General features: G+C 43.5%; 1 protein-coding gene across 1 annotated transcript; it reads left to right on the top strand.

Annotated features, from left to right (window-relative positions):
- Positions 1-3,583: 3,583 nt before the first annotated feature.
- On the top strand, positions 3,584-16,210 carry adam17b (ADAM metallopeptidase domain 17b). Its single transcript, XM_020454945.2, has 18 exons — positions 3,584-4,205; positions 4,624-4,756; positions 4,924-5,057; positions 5,340-5,428; positions 5,754-5,931; positions 6,617-6,747; positions 7,077-7,163; positions 7,314-7,424; positions 7,523-7,667; positions 7,916-8,007; positions 8,255-8,407; positions 8,611-8,810; positions 9,137-9,240; positions 9,411-9,545; positions 9,847-9,977; positions 12,892-13,059; positions 13,467-13,523; positions 14,158-16,210. The coding sequence occupies exons 1-18, from the start codon at positions 4,073-4,075 to the stop codon at positions 14,578-14,580; spliced, it is 2,604 nt and encodes an 867-aa protein (XP_020310534.1). The 5' UTR covers positions 3,584-4,072; the 3' UTR covers positions 14,581-16,210.
- The last annotated feature ends 27 nt before the right edge of the window (positions 16,211-16,237 follow it).

The following is a 16,237-nucleotide window of genomic DNA, read 5'->3' as shown; positions in this document are numbered from 1 at the left end:
AGGCTTCGTGCCATGAATCATCACTGGAGGCTTCCTGCCATGGATCATCACTGGAGGCTTCCTGCCATGGATCATCACTGGAGGCTTTGTGCCATGGATCATCACTGGAGGCTTCGTGCCATGGATCATCACTGGAGGCTTCGTGCCATGGATCATCACTGGAGGCTTCGTGCCATGGATCATCACTGGAGGCTTCGTGCCATGGATCATCACTGGAGGCTTCGTGCCATGGCTCATCACTGGAGGCTTCCTGCCATGGATCATCACTGGAGGCTTCGTGCCATGGATCATCACTGGAGGCTTCGTGCCATGGAACATCACTGGAGGCTTCGTGCCATGGAACATCACTGGAGGCTTCTTTCCATGGACCATCACTGGAGGCTTTGTGCCTTGGATCATCACTGGAGGCTTCGTGCCATGGATCATCACTGGAGGCTTCTTGCCATGGAACATCACTGGAATGGAGAGACACACAGGAGGCCTGGCTCTGGGAGCAGGCACAGGACTCACCAGGCTGGGGAGACATACCGGAGGCTTTATCCTTGGCAGAGGCACCGGATACACTGGGAGGCGCACAGGCGTCTCAAGCGCAGAGCTGGCACAACCCATTCTGGCAGGATGAGCACTTCCACCCGGCAAATGCTGGACGCTGGCACAGAGCACACCGGCCTGTGAATGCTCACTCGAGACACCATGCGCATCACCCCATAGCACAGTGCCTGACCAGTCACATGTTCGCCACGGTAAGCACGGGGAGTTAGCTCAGGTCTGAATCCTAACTCTGCCACACTCCCCGTTTATTTATTTATTTATTTTTTGGGGGGGGGGGCTGCCTCTCGTGCCTGCTTCGATGGTTAGCCTCCTCATATCGCCGCCGCTCAGCTTTAGCTGCTTCCAGTTCCTCTTTCGGACGGTGATATTCCCCAGCCTACCTCCAGGGTCCTTTCCCGTCCAGGATTTCCTCCCAAGTCCATGAATCCTGGACACTCTGCTCCTCCTTACCACCCTGCTTGGTCCGTTGTTGGTGGGAAGTTCTGTCACGGCCGTTAAAAGAAGAGGACTAAGGTGCAGCGTGGTGAGACATTGTTAATATTGTAAATGACTATTGTAGCTGGAAACGGCAGATTTTTTTATCGAATATCTACATAGGCGTACAGAGGCCCATTATCAGCAACCATCACTCCTGTGTTCCAATGGCACGTTGTGTTAGCTAATCCAAGTTTATCATTTTAAAAGGCTAATGGATCATTAGAAAATCCTTTTGCAATTATGTTAGCACAGCTGAAAAATGTTGCTCTTATTAAAGAAGCAATAAAACTGGCCTTCTTTAGACTAGTTGAGTATCTGGAGCATCAGCATTTGTGGTTTTGATTCCAGGCTCAAAATGTTCAGAAACAAAGCACTTTCTTCTGAAACTCCTCAGTCTATTCTTGTTCTGAGAAATGAAGTCTATTCTATGCGAGAAATTGCCAAGAAACTGAAGATCTCGTACAATGCTGTGTACTACTCCCTTCACAGAGCAGTGCAAACTGGCCCTAACCAGAATAGAAAGAGGAGTGGGAGGCCCCGGTGCACAATTGAGCTAAAGGACAAGTACATTACAGTGTCTAGTGTGAGAAACAGACACCTCACAAGTCCTCAACTGGCAGCTTCATTAAATAGTACCCGCAAAACACCAGTCTCAACGTCAACCGTGAAGAGGCGACTCCGGTATGCTGGCCTTCTTGGATTAGCAAACTTAGATTAGCTAACGCAATGTGCCATGGGAACACAGGAGTGATGGTTGCTGATAATGGGCTTCTGTACACCTATGCAGATACTCCATTAAAAATCAGCTGTTTCCAACTACAATAGTCATTTACAACATTAACAATGTCTACACTGTATTTCTGATCAATTTGATGTTATTTTAATCGACAAAAAACGTGCTTTTCTTTCAAAAACAAGGAAATTTCCAAGAGACCCCATACTTTTGAATGGTAGTGTATTTATAACTGGGAATGATTTTATGAGAAATCCAAAGGCATGTGCATCATGTCTCTCTTTGTTAGGAATAATCAACAGTTAAAATGAGGTTGGTATGTTATTGGTAGAATAAGTATTGAAATGTGTAAATAGTGATCATGCACTTTGTTGACGGTCCCTAACTAGTTACATTGACAGTGTTACAGGCTGCCTCCACTGTTTCTGTGTGATTATGAAAATAATAAAACCTGTGCAATGTTGTACACTTTTTTCTCTTCATAAATAACCTGAGGTATATAGCTCAAATTGTTCGCTAACTATTGAAGTTCCAAATGTCTGGCGAATATCGAATCTCAGACCAACTACTGTAGGCTACCACTGTCGTCCAGCGGTCTCATAAAGCCCAGACATAGTATTAATAGACTTCTCAAGACAGACTGAGACTGGAGAATGAAAATAGCAGGCTTTTAAGCCCATCTCACATCACTTCAAGAATAGAGCTCACCACTTTAATATACAGGTAAATGCCAAAATAAAGGAAACACATAGCGTCTTAATAGGGTGTTGGGGCACCACGAGCCGCCAGAACAGCTTCAATGCACATAGATAACTGGAACTCTATTGGAGGGTTGCAACTTTTCTTGTTGTTGTTGTACACAGAAGGTTAAGAAGCATCCACTTACCATCAACAATCTTTATTTTTTTCTTTCTTCTGGGATACACTCAAAATGCCTGTTCTAGGGATTCCATTTATATGTGCAAAATCAACCAAGTGAAAAGGGATGTAATACAACTCTAGAAACCCCCTTAAGTGTTCAGTTGGTTTGAGATCAGGGATGTATTCATTATGCCAATCCTGTTGCAAAACGTTTTGCATTCTGTTGCACCAGAAACCATTTCCTCCAAACGGAAAACGTTTAATGAAACACACACACACACACACACACACACACACACACACACACACACACACACACACACACACACACACACACACACACACACACACACACACACACACACACACACACACACGCATGCATGCATGCATGCTTCAGACCCCTCTTTCAAAGTCACTGAGATGTCATGTTCTAGCCATAATAGCCAAATCAATAGGCAACTGGGCATTTTTATAAATGACCCTAAGCATGATGGGACATTAATTGCTTAACTAATTAATTCAAGAACCACACCTGTGTGGAAGCACCTGCTTTCAATAAAATCTATATCCTTCAATTAATTTGTATCCTTCAATTAATAAAGTTTTCTTTATTTTGGCAGCTACCTGTACATCATAGCGTAGGCCTACTTAATTTGATCAAATGCTTATTACATAATGTATATTTGTGCAAGAATATAATATGTAAGGTAACTGTAATAGGCGTGTTACTGTATAAGATAAGTTATTGTCAGTGAACGGCACCCCCAGAAAATCTTATTTGAAAGTAAAAATGACAGTAATTTCACGTTGACCAAATAGGTCTATACATACACTACTACCCAGGCCTAGGCATATGGTTGAAGATTTTAAACGCAAATGTTAGACGTTAAAATGGGATGTCCAAGCATTAAAAATAGATCAGCCCAGATGTCGCTCGGGTTTGCAATCCCTCTACTGCTGCTAAAGCTTTATTATCCTTATGTAAGAGCTGCAGTGACTGAAGCAAAAATGTTCTGCAAGATCCTCCGAACACAGATCTACAGAAGAACTATTTCAATTTTGGGGGGGGGAGTAAAATTAGTCTACAACAGGGGATAGATTGCGGTGAAAATAGTGTGTAGGCTACGCGTCATGTTAATGTAAATTGAACAACTGTAATGTGATTTTTTTTTCTGTCACAACACTTCCGGGTATGCGGGAGCTGGTTTTCAAGAACAAATATTTTTGCCGAAACTAGAAGTCCGACTTTTAACAATCGGTTATAGTTGCAGAACAACTGAATGTTTTGCTTACATCGTCACCGTACCAATTTTGTTACATGGTCACCGTACCAATTTTGTTAAATTGTTGCCTGTCTTGGGAATTCGGAAACACCTCAATTAGTGGGCTTTTGGAGAGATTATCCCGATACAACACATACTGTGGAAACAGTTTTTTGACCAGTGTATGGATTTTTTCTTTTTTTTACACGTTCCACCCATAAATACCGATATGCAGATAGTCTTTTTATTTATAGTTTCTCTATTTTTAACGAATGGTGCAACAAAGCCGCCTGCGGAGGTTGTAGATCCTGAATATGGTGAGTGGAGAGAGCCTAGGCTAACTTGATTTTCAGTTAAACAGATGTCATGAGTTTATGCTACTCGAGATGGGGATGGTCACAAACCAAACATCCCACACACATAACAGTTGCCAAAGAATACATCATAATAGTATTTTCCATATGAAAATAACATCTGAAGGAAAAAGTATTTCAGACTTTGCATGTGAGACTATATTCAACCACTTGTACATGCCAATATAGCAATTATGGCAGCAATAATAGTATAACTCCTGGGTTAACCCCCCTGGCACTTGATGTGTTATGAGAGAACTGTTCTGATAGAATCGAATAAAACTGAATAGGTTGGTATATGAACTTTCTTGTGTTGGTAGTATTTAGTCAGGAAAATGTGTTCTGTACTCATCTGTTCTGTTATCCTCTGCCTTTGTTTCAGACTTCCTCAGTTCCATGCTTTCAGACTTTGAGGTGCTGCCCCTCGCCAGTCTCCAGACTCACTCGGTCCGGCGGCGGGACCTCCAGACACAGACCCACGTGGAACGACATCTCAGCTTCACTGCCTTACAGAGGTAGGAACTCCACGGTTGTGTCCCTATGGGCCCTGGTCAAAAGTAGTGCACTATATAGGGACTAGGGTTCCATTGGGATGCAAATCAAGTTGCACTAGTCACTGATCTTATTAATGATCTTTGTGATTTACTTTCACCCTGTTTCTTACTCTGTTTGTGTGCGCTAGGCATTTCAAGCTGTATCTGAGGACCAACACGGAGCTGTTCACAGAGGACTTCAGTGCTGTGTTCGTGGGTGAGGATGGACAGGAGGACAGTTACGAGGTCAACAGACAGAACTTCTTCACCGGCCATGTCATAGGTAAGATGGACACCACATGGTTGGGCTCAGAAGCCACCAGATTGAGGTCCATTATGGGGCTTTAAAGTGCTACATTGATTATAAAAGGTTGCCTACCAGTATCAACTGGACTCATCAACCTTGGACCACTTTTGAGGTCTGAAAACATTTGACTAAAATCTGATTTTGGAGTAAACTATCACTTTAACGTCTCTTACTGCCTTAGGAATTTGGCTTTGTCCCATGTTTATATTTTGTGGTGTTTCGCATCATAGTTGTTTACTGAGTGTTGTCCATTTGAAGGGGAGGAGAACTCTAGAGTGCAGGCGCATATTGATGACAATGACTTCTCGGCACACATCCTCACTGACGGAGCAGAGTACAACATTGAGGTATGGTATCACACTATTTTAACAGCAGATTGTGATATTACAACAATATGACAATCTACTCTGAAAAGTCTCAGTGTGTGTGAGGAATATTCTGTATATAATCCACCTGAGTTTTATAATCATATAAAATCTTCCTTTCTGGGCATGGTAACACTCCTGGCATATGTCACATATACAAATCTCCCCACCGGAGACCAGGGCTCAATCCCTGTGTCCACCCTTCCCAATGTTTCTCTCACCTGCCTGAATCCTCTTCTGATTCCCATACTGTCTCAATAAAGTGTCAAAATAACCCCCTTTTGTTTGACTCCCTGTCCTTTCTCAGCCCCTGTGGAGGTTTACGTCAGCGCCCCCCGATGGCCGTTTGCTGGTATACCGTCCTGAGCACATAAGGAACATCAGCCGACTGGCCTCGCCCAAGGTCTGTGGCTACGTGAAGGCTGACTCCAATGACCTGCTGCCTGAGAGTATGATATCAGCTAGACTGGAGGATGAGGAGGAAGGTAAGTGGGAGAGAGGGAAGTAGGGTGAAGACGGAGAGGGTGAGTAGGGGAGCACGGGGGAGAGTAGGAGGTGAAGGTTGAGTAGGATTGAACTCATAGTTGACTACGAGAGAAGAATGTGGGGTGGAGCTTTCCCAAACAGTAAAATCCTGTCCCTCATAAGTCCAAACCACATGTAGTGACCACTCCATCTAATGCAACCCAATGTATGCTATTTTAATATGATTGAATTTACAGTCAAACTAAACATATTCACATATCAGGCTATCCAGAAGCCCTGGTCACATTGTCAGTGTCTGTTAAATTAATAATCATATCCTCATCCGTTATTCATACTAGCTTAAATGACTTGCCTAGTTAAATAAAATACAACACATATACACATATATAAGTTAGCTGTAATGGCAGACCCATGATGATGACGACATAGCCATGTTCCCTGCAGTTTTGGTGTGAGAACCAAATCACTCTTTATGAGAAGCACTCGGTGATCTCAGTTGCTGTTGTTGTATGGCATGAGATGTCTAATTGCAATATATTTGTGAAATTGACAGCTTGAATCTGCCCAATGCTCTGTTTAGGGTGGTGTAGTGTAGAAAATAAAAGTGGTGTGTAGTTCAGCTTGACAACGTCTCTATGGCACTGACTGGCAATGAAACATGATCTCCTCTCCACTCATCCACAGAGCCCCTGGTCAGAGAGAAGAGACAGGTCCATGACCACAGGAAGAACACCTGCCCTTTACTCTTGGTGGCTGACCATCGCTTCTTCCAAGAGATGGGCCGTGGCGAGGAGAGCACTACCCTCAACTACCTGGTGGGGGGCGATGTTTAGTAAGATGTGATGTTATGTGTGTCCCAAATGGCACTCTTGTCAAAAGTAGTGCACTACTCCCTATGCAGTTGCCCCTTCTTTTGACCAGGGCCTATAGGCAAAGGGGGATACCTCGTCAGTTGTACATGCGTTCAACTGAAATATGTCTTCCTCATTTAACCCATTTAGCTCTGGTCAAAAGTAGTGCACTATAAAGGAAATGGGATGCCATTTGGGATGCATCCTATGTTGTTTGGGGTGGTCTTTGGCTTGATGGTTGTATGTGGAAAAACACCACCTACCTTTCTCCCTGTTTGTGATTGGTCGGTCAGATCGAGCTGATTGACCGCGTGGATGACATCTACAGGTCGACGTCGTGGGATGACGAGTATAAAGGATACGGGGTTCAGATCCAACAGGTGAGTTAGCTGAGACAGGCTGAGAACTACCCCGTTGCCATGCTGCCGGGAACAGATGATCACTGTCCTTTTAAAAAAAAATTACCATGAGGTGGGATTGATGATTGATTCTTCCTTCCCATCATTCTCAATCTTTAATCCTCAATGTAGATCATCATTGAGAAGGTCCCCACCCGCGTAACCCCGGGGGAGGCCCACTTCAACATGAGGGGAAGTCCCGTAGAGGGTAAGGATGTCTGGGACGTGAAGAAGCTTTTGGAGGTGAGCAGCATGTTTAATCATCTGAGTAATGACATCAGAGTAGTCGAATACTGTATGATATTAGGCCATAATATATTCCCTCTTTGTTCTCATCGCAGCAATTCAGTGTGGACATAGCAGACAACGCGTCCAAGGTGTGTCTGGCTCACCTGTTCACCTACCAGGACTTTGACGAGGGGACCCTGGGCCTGGCCTACGTGGCCCCCTCCAGACAGGGCATCCCTGGGGGCCTCTGCTCAGAGAGTAAGGTTGCGTCCCCAAATAGCACCCCATTCCCTATGTATTGTACTACTTTTGAGCAAGTCCCATGTCCTAAATGGCACCCTATTCTTCCAGGCCCATAAGGCGCTGGTCCAAAGTAGTGCACTATACAGGGAATAGGGTTCCATTTTGGGACAGATAATAAGCCTCCCGTCAACACATTAACCTTGACCACAACTCTGACGTAGGTAAACTGATATTGGAAAATGTTTGTCCTTCTCTGTCATCAGAGTGCCCTCCGTCTTCGCCTGAGACGAGAGCTATTTATCTCAACACTGGGCTCACCAGCACTAAGAACTATGGGAAAACTATTCTGACCAAGGTGGGTTTATGAGACCCAGACACAGAATAAACTTAGACTTGGACAGAAAAACAATCTCTACTGGGCATTCATTTTAGTCCAGGACTAGGCTTAATCTGTGTCTGGGAGACCGCCCCTGCAACTTAAAAAAAAAGAGGCTTCAAATTTGGAACATCCAAATGTACACAAAGGCAATACCTATTATTCTGGCTGGAATAGGCACCATCATATTTCACTAATATGAACTTTTCTTATGGTTTGCCCTCAGGAGGCAGACCTGGTGACAACTCACGAGCTGGGCCATAACTTTGGGGCAGAGCACGACCCTGATAACATCCCCTACTGTGCTCCCAGGGAAGACGAGGGGGGCAAATACGTCATGTACCCCATCGCTGTGAGCGGAGACCACGTCAACAACAAGGTTCAAATACCCTCCTTTTTCCCCACTCGACAAACCAAACATTAATCTTAAGCAAGCCTTAAGTCTTCATTATACCAAGAATGATTATGGATGTGTCCGAAACGGCACCCTAGGCCATAGGGCTCTGGTCAGAAGTAGTGCGCAATGGAGGAAATAGGGTGCCAGTTTCGGACACGGCTCTTGACCTTGTTTTGTGTCCACAGCTTTTCTCCAACTGCAGTAAGATCTCCATTGTGAAGCGTCTGAGGAACAAGGCTCCAGTGTGCTTCAGGGAGAGGAACAGTAACGTGTGTGGGAACAGCAGGGTGGAACAGGGTGAGGAGTGTGACCCGGGACTGCTGCACATCAACGACGACCGCTGCTGTACCTCCGACTGCAAGCTCCGCCCCACAGCCAAGTGCAGGTGAGCCCTCTCTGGAACCACCAACCCCCGGATACCTGCATACCACACCCACTTAGGTTCTAGGAACAGTGGTAGGATTCTGACAACATTTGGTGGTAGTTTGTGATATATTGATTGAATGTTATAAAGAATGAATCTTCTCTCTGTGATATCACCCTGTATTACCATGATATCTCTCTCGCTCTCTCTCTCTCTCTCAGGGTGATATCACAGAGAATAATCATTCTTTATAACATTCTTACAACATATCATAAACGACCACCAAATGTTGTCAGAATCCTACCACTGTTCCTAGAACCTCTCTCTCTCTCTCTCTCTCGATGTAGTGACAGGAACAGTGCATGCTGTAAGCAGTGCCAGTATGAGCGTGAGGGCAAGGTGTGCCAGGAGCCCATCAGTGCCACCTGTAAGGGCAAGTCCTACTGCACAGGTAGGTTGATATCACCTGATACCCCCCAGAAAGGGAGCCCCACCACTACACCATTCTCATGTCTACAAGCCCTAATAAAACATGAGAGTGAAACAATGAAATATGTCTTAGTTCTTTGTTATTTCTATGTCCTTTTATGAACAATGACAATGTCATATTTTTGTTCCCAGGCAACAGTAGTGAGTGTCCGTCTCCTGAGAACGCCCCTGACAAGACTGTGTGTTTGGACAACGGAGAGTGTCTGGACGGTGTATGTATCCCTTTCTGTGAGGCCGTCAAGAACCTGCAGTCCTGCGCCTGCAATGGTACACTCCCCTCACCATCACCACCCCTCCTTTTAAAGGCTGTAGTGGACTAATCCAACCTCAAGACATAATATAATATCATATGCCATTAAGCAGTTTTTGCATTGAATTTTGCATGTGTTGCCTCAGCGGGAATTGTAACCACGATCCTGACATTACAAGCGCCATGCTCTACCAACTGAGCCACATAGAACCTGTATACGCTAAGTGTTCTGCTTTATTAAAGATGCCTTTTACTCATAATATGAATACATAAAAATTACAAATGACAACCGTGTGTTGTTCTTCCTACCCGCTCTAGAAACCAACTCGTCATGTAAAGTGTGCTGTCGAAGCACCAGTGGAGTGTGCGCCCCATTCCAGGACGACGGAGGGGAATTCATCTACCTCCGCAAGGGGAAACCCTGCACCGTGGGCTTCTGTGACGGAGCAGTAAGTGACACCTGACCTCTGACCCTTACCCTCTAGTGCAGTGGTTCCCAAACTTTTTATAGTCCCGTACCCCTTCAGACATTCAACCTCTAGCTGCGGACCCCCTCTAGCACCAGGGTCAGTGCACTTTCAAATGTTGTTTTTTTCTGCCATCATTGTAAGCCTGCCACATGCACACTATACAATACATTTATTAAAAATAAGAATGAGTGTGAGTTTTTTGTCACAGCCCGGCTCGTGGGAAGTGACAAAGAGCTCTTTATAGGACCAGGGCACAAATAATAATATAATAATAATCAATCATTTTACTCTTTATTAAACCATCTTGCATATAAAACCTTATTTGTTCACAGAACATAGTGAATAACTCACCACAGGTTAATGAGAAGGGTGTGCTTGAAAGGATGCACATAACTCTGCAATGTTGGGTTGTATTGGAGAGAGTCTCAGTTTTAAATCATTTCCCACACTCAGTCTGTGCCTGTATTTAGTTTTCATGCTAGTGAGGGCCGAGAATCCACTCTCACATAGGTACGTGGTTGCAAAGGGCATCAGTGTCTTAGCGCGATTTGCTAAGGCAAGAAACTCTGAGCACAGCCGTATCAAGAAATCTGTCAGTGGCTTCTGATTAAATTCAATTTTCACTGAACCGCTTGTTGCAATTTTGATGAGGCTCTCTTGTTCAGATATCAGTAAGTGGACTGGAGGCAGGGCATGAACGGGATAACAAATCCAGTTGTTTGTGTCACCGTTTCGGGAAAGTACCTGCATAATTGCGCACCCAGTTCACTCAGGTGCTTCGCTATATCACATTTGACATTGTCCGTGAGCTTGTTCATTTGCACACAAAAAATCATACAATGACGGAACGACCTGTGTGTTGTCCTTGTTAATGCAGACAGAAAAGAGCTCCAACTTCTTAATCATAGCCTCAATTTTGTCCCGCACATTGAGTATAGTCACGGAGAGTCCCTGTAATCCTAGATTCAGATCATTCAGGAGAGAAAAAACATCACCCAGATAGGCCAGTCGTGTGAGAAACATCGTGCGAGAAACATCGTGCAAGAATTATGGTCAGTAAAGAAAACTGTAAGCTTGTCTCTCAATTAAAAAGAAAACGTGTCAATACTTTGCCCCTTGATAACCAGCGCACTTCTGTATGTTATAAAAGCGTTACATGGTCGCTGCCCATGTCATTGCATAGTGCAGAAAATACACGAGAGTTCTGGGGCCTTGCTTTAACAAAGTTAACCATTTTCACTGTAGTGTCCAAAATGTCTTTCAAGCTGTCAGGCATTCCTTTGGCAGCAAGAGCCTCTCGGTGGATGCTGCAGTTTACCCAAGTGGGTCGGGAGCAACTGCTTGCACGTGCGTTATCCTTCCACTATGTCTCCCTGTCATGGCTTTTGCGCCATCAATACAGATACCAACACATCTTGACCACCAAGTCCATTTGATGTCACAAAGCTGTCCAGTACTTTAAAAAATATATTCTCCTGTTGTCCTGATTTCCAGTGGTTTGCAGAAGAGGATGTCGTCCTTAATTGACCCCCCCATTAACATAACAGACATATACCAGGAGCTGTGCCAGGTCCGTCACGTCTGTTACCTCATCCAGTTGTAACGCATAGAATTCACTGGCTTGTATGCGAAGCAGTAATTGTTTCAGAACATCTCCTGCCAAGTCACTGATGTGTCGGGAAAAAGTGTTTGATGGAGACATTGTCTGTATAGTTTTTTGGGCCTTTTCCCCCAGCATTGTCCCAGCCATATCCGCAGCAGCAGGAAGAATGAAGTCCTCCACAATAGTATGGGGCTTGCCTGTTCTTGCCACTCGGTAACTCACCATATAAGACACTTCTAGTTCCTTCTTGTTAATGGTATCTGTTGCTTTTATACGTCTTACTACTCAAAAGTCGTCTTAATTATCTGTTTTTTCAAATTGGCATGTTTTGTTTCTAGATGTCTGCAAGTTGTGAGATAGTACTTTTTCCACATATAACACACTGTGGCTGAGGAAAGGCACTACTCCCAGTATACACGTCCGTTTAAAAGTTTGGGGTCACTTAGAAATCTCCTTGTTTTTTAAAGAAAAGTACATTTTTTTTGTCCATTCAAATAACATCAAATTGATCAGAAATATAGTGTAAATATTGTTAATGTTGTGAATATTGGAGCTGGAAACAGCTGATTTTTAATGGAATATCTACATGGGTGTGCGGAGGCCCATCTGCAACCAGTACTAGCAGTACTACCAGTAGAGCTGGTATGTGTCTCTATGGACTTACTAAATGGACTGTTTTGAATTGTTTTTTAAAATCTATTTTATATATATTTTTAAATGTGAGTCACATTTTTATTTGGCGTACCCCCAACGGCATTGCGCCCTTACCTCAGTTTGGGAATACCTGCTCTCCTGTATTATATATCGATATTATATCCCCCTTCACTTGGTTGGTTTTGCACATATAAATGGAATCACTAGAACAGGCATTTTGAGTGTATCCCAGAAGAAAATAAAAAAGAAAGATTGTTGATGGTAAGTGGATGCTTCTTAACCTTCTATGTACAACAAATAGAAACGTTTTCTTTAAATGTATTTTTTAGGGGGTGGATCATCTTTATCAATGGAATTGTTTGCATAATTTCTAATCCCCTTGTTAATTTATTTAAAAAGAAATCTCTATACATTCCCCCCATACCCTACCATCCCTGCCCTAATTGGGGTAAATTAACCGACAACAATACTTCTATTGCAACTTACAACTATTTCGGTCACATCTAGCAACACGTCTTGCATGGCTGTACAGTTTTCATTTCTGGATTGCTGTGGTCCGAGGGCCTTCTTTCTATTCTCGAGTAATTCTATTTCTATGGTTTTGGAACTAGCATGTGATATTTTTGTCTTATTCAGGGTAAATGTATGAAGCAAGTTCAGGATGTCATTGAGAGGCTATGGGATTTCATTGACAAGCTGGACATCAACACGTTTCGGAAGTTTTTGGCGGACAACATCGTGGGCTCTGTGGTGGTCTTCTCCTTGGTCTTCTGGGTCCCCCTCAGCATCCTGGTTCACTGTGTGGTAGGTGTTATGTTTGTTCCTTGATGAATGACAAACTGGGGCATAGGTTTAGCTACTTGTGATTACAAGATTCTTGAGCTAGCAAAATACATTGGTGTGTAGCCAAGCAAGGCATTAGATCCACGTTGTGAGGTTGCATTGTGGGAACTGTAGTGTTTTTTTTCTTAACACACAATAATACATTGGATGCCCATACTCAGACATTCTGAGTGTTGTCATCAATCACCTAATACTGTACATGTACTATATAATAACAACCTGTCACATGTTTTATATAGTACCCGTCACATGTTATTATCATTTTATTATATAGTACCTGTCACATGTTATTATATAGTACATGTAACATGTTATATAGTACCCGTCACATGTTATTATCACATCTAACATATTTTTCCCACTTACAGGATAAAAAACTGGATCAGCAGTATGAACAGACCACCAAGTCTCTGCTTTTTCCGAGTGTATGTATTGTTTGATTCATATATGTCACACACACACGCACAGTACAAGTCAAAAGTTTTAGAACACCTACTCATTCAAGGGTTTTTCTTTATTTTTACTATTTTCTACACTGTAAAATAATAGTGAAGACATCAAAACTATGAAATAACACATATGGAATCATGTAGTAACCAAAAAAGTGTTAAACAAATATATTTAAAATGTTTGATTCTTCAAATTAACCACTCTTTGCCTTGATGACAGCTTTGCACACTCTTGGCATTCTCTCAACCAGCTTCACCTGGAATGCTTTTCCAACAGTCTTGAAGGAGTTGTTGGCTGCTTTTCCTTCACTCTGCATTCCAACTCATCCCAAACCGTCTCAATTAGGTTGAGGTCAGGTGATTGTGACAGCCAGGTCATCTGATGCAGCACTTCAATCACTCTCCTTCTCCCTTAACACTTTTTTTGATTCCATGATTCCATGATTCCATATGTGTTATTTCATAGTTTTGAAAATAGTAAAAAATAAAGAAAAACCCTTTAATGAGTAGGTGTGTCCTAACTTTTGACTGGTACTGTATATACAAATTATACACTGTAGTCATCTTGGTTTTCTGACCCTTGGCTTTGACCCTGCTTGTGTGTCTCCAGAATGCAGAGTTTATGAGCAGTCTGGAGTCAGCCTCCGTACGGATCTTCAAACCCCCTGCCATTTCAGCCCTGCGCTTCCAGGCCTCTGGCCCCCAGCAGACCAGCACTCCCCCCATCCAAGCCCCAACTCCAGCTCGAACCCCTGGGGCCCAAGTCCCAACCTCCACTCCCAGCCCTCGCCAGAGTCCCCTGCCCCCCCTGGAGAGCCCACGCATGGCCACCATCCAGGAGGACCCCAGTTTTGACTCCCACCTGGATGAAGAGGCCCTGGAGGGCGACTTTCCCATGGGGAGTTCGGCTCCACACTCCTTTGAGGATCTGACAGAGCGTGGGCCCCTGGCCCGGCGCAGTGACAAGGCCCTGTCCTTCAGACTCCAGAGACAGGCCCGCATCCGCATCAACAGCAAGGAGACAGAGTGCTGAGAAAGGGAGGCGAAGAGAGAGATACAGAGGGCTCTTTAACACAGAGGAGACTGATAAAGAAAGAGACTGGAGGAGGAGAGGACAGAGCGTGGGAGAGGATGCTCACCCAATCACCACTGAATGGCAGACCACAGAGTAAAACAAGCTGGACTTGTCTGATACTATATGTGGGCTGAGTTATATAAGGTATTATATGAAGTTGGAGAGAAGCTTCAGTTGAAAATAGGATCCACTGGGCTAAAATGAAGCCTACTGAGCATTGAAAAGCCAAATTCTTCAAAACTGAAATTAGAAATCAACATAGTCAATCTTTCACGATTAAACGTTCACGTCTAGAATTATCTTGCGACGACCAGGTCATATTGATGATGTTCTGGTTTCAGATGATGTATTGTTTAAGATATCCTGGGCTGCTCACTTGCACAGCCTGGCATATGAACATGTTGCACCATGCCTCCATGTATGTAGTTGAGTTGGTTGACAGAGACACTTTTGGTGCAGTTTGAAAATAGGTCAGCAAATATATGCTTTAACACCCTTATGCATACATCACCAGCAGTACTGTGGCTATGTCTGTAATATCATTGGCCTGGTGCGAGTTAATGTACTTTGTGGCACAGCAATATAACACTAGTTTACCGCTTTTCTCTTCGTAACCGTGACATGTAACCTGGGGGGGGGGGGGGGGGGGGGTGAATTTATCATGGAAAAGTCTACAAAACTGTTACTAAGTATTTCATTTGTTGGGCGAGCCTGGTTGGCTGTAACTAATAACAAAACCAGCATAATGTTTACTTTTCAATTCTGTGAACCGTAGCCTGAACCAGTATTACTCAGAGATAAATGGAGGACTAATTTTTGTACCTTTGCCGTTATAGCCATTGAGGGTGTCTCCGTTTTGAGGGAATCCATTTTCTTCCAGGGTCACCAGAAGCTTTTTCTCCAACAGGGTCACCAGAAGCTTTCTTACTCCAACAGGGTCACCAGAAGGGATCAGCCAATAAAGTTGGAAGTCCCGCCCAGTTTACTACATTAAATCCCGACTGTTATTAGGTAATTTGTCAAACCAGACCTGTATGGTGTTTTATGCATGGAGATAGATCTGACCATTACAGAGTTGTGTGATATGCAAGATAGAGTTTTGTCAAATTGTTACTCAACTCTTAATTGCGGAAAGTGTTTTTGATACCATTTGTATGCTTTCATACAATTGTGACAATCAGCAAGATGTCCATTTCTAGCCTCACACGAGCCAGTTATATAATCGCCCAATTCAGGCTTTGGCCACACACACAAGATCTCATCCGATGTTTGAAAATGTATTGTTGTATTAGCTACCTTTTTATTTGCCATATTATCTGGTATTTTGTGTTTCATTGAACTCCTGCCAGACATCTCACCGACCTGTTATGGGTTTAACCGAGTTTACATTGGAAATCCCATATTTAGAAATGTCTTTGTATTTTATGCTCTCACATACAGAATGATTTATTCTTTGAAAGAAAGCCCCAACAGCGTCCTACAAGTATTTTATATCTGGATTTGTGATTAACTTGTATCATGCCTCAGGTAGGTTGTCTTCAGGTGTTGCAATGGCTATATATTAAAATGTCAGAGACACTCAAACTTTGTTTTACGTTGGCAGTGAAATTGACCC

This window comes from Oncorhynchus kisutch, linkage group LG21, assembly GCF_002021735.2.
Source record: "Oncorhynchus kisutch isolate 150728-3 linkage group LG21, Okis_V2, whole genome shotgun sequence".
NCBI lineage: Eukaryota > Metazoa > Chordata > Actinopteri > Salmoniformes > Salmonidae > Oncorhynchus > Oncorhynchus kisutch.
The sequence above is the reverse complement of the archived record's forward strand: the minus strand, read 5'-3'. Positions and strand labels throughout refer to the sequence as shown.

Excerpts from the sequence above, each read along its gene's own strand:
- adam17b (XM_020454945.2), top strand. The coding sequence starts at position 4,073 with ATGGATTTTTTCTTTTTTTTACACGTTCCACCCATAAATACCGATATG. Across the intron at positions 4,757-4,923 it reads AGCTTCACTGCCTTACAGAG|GCATTTCAAGCTGTATCTGA; the intron begins GTAGGAACTCCA and ends TGTGTGCGCTAG. Across the intron at positions 8,408-8,610 it reads GAGACCACGTCAACAACAAG|CTTTTCTCCAACTGCAGTAA; the intron begins GTTCAAATACCC and ends TTGTGTCCACAG.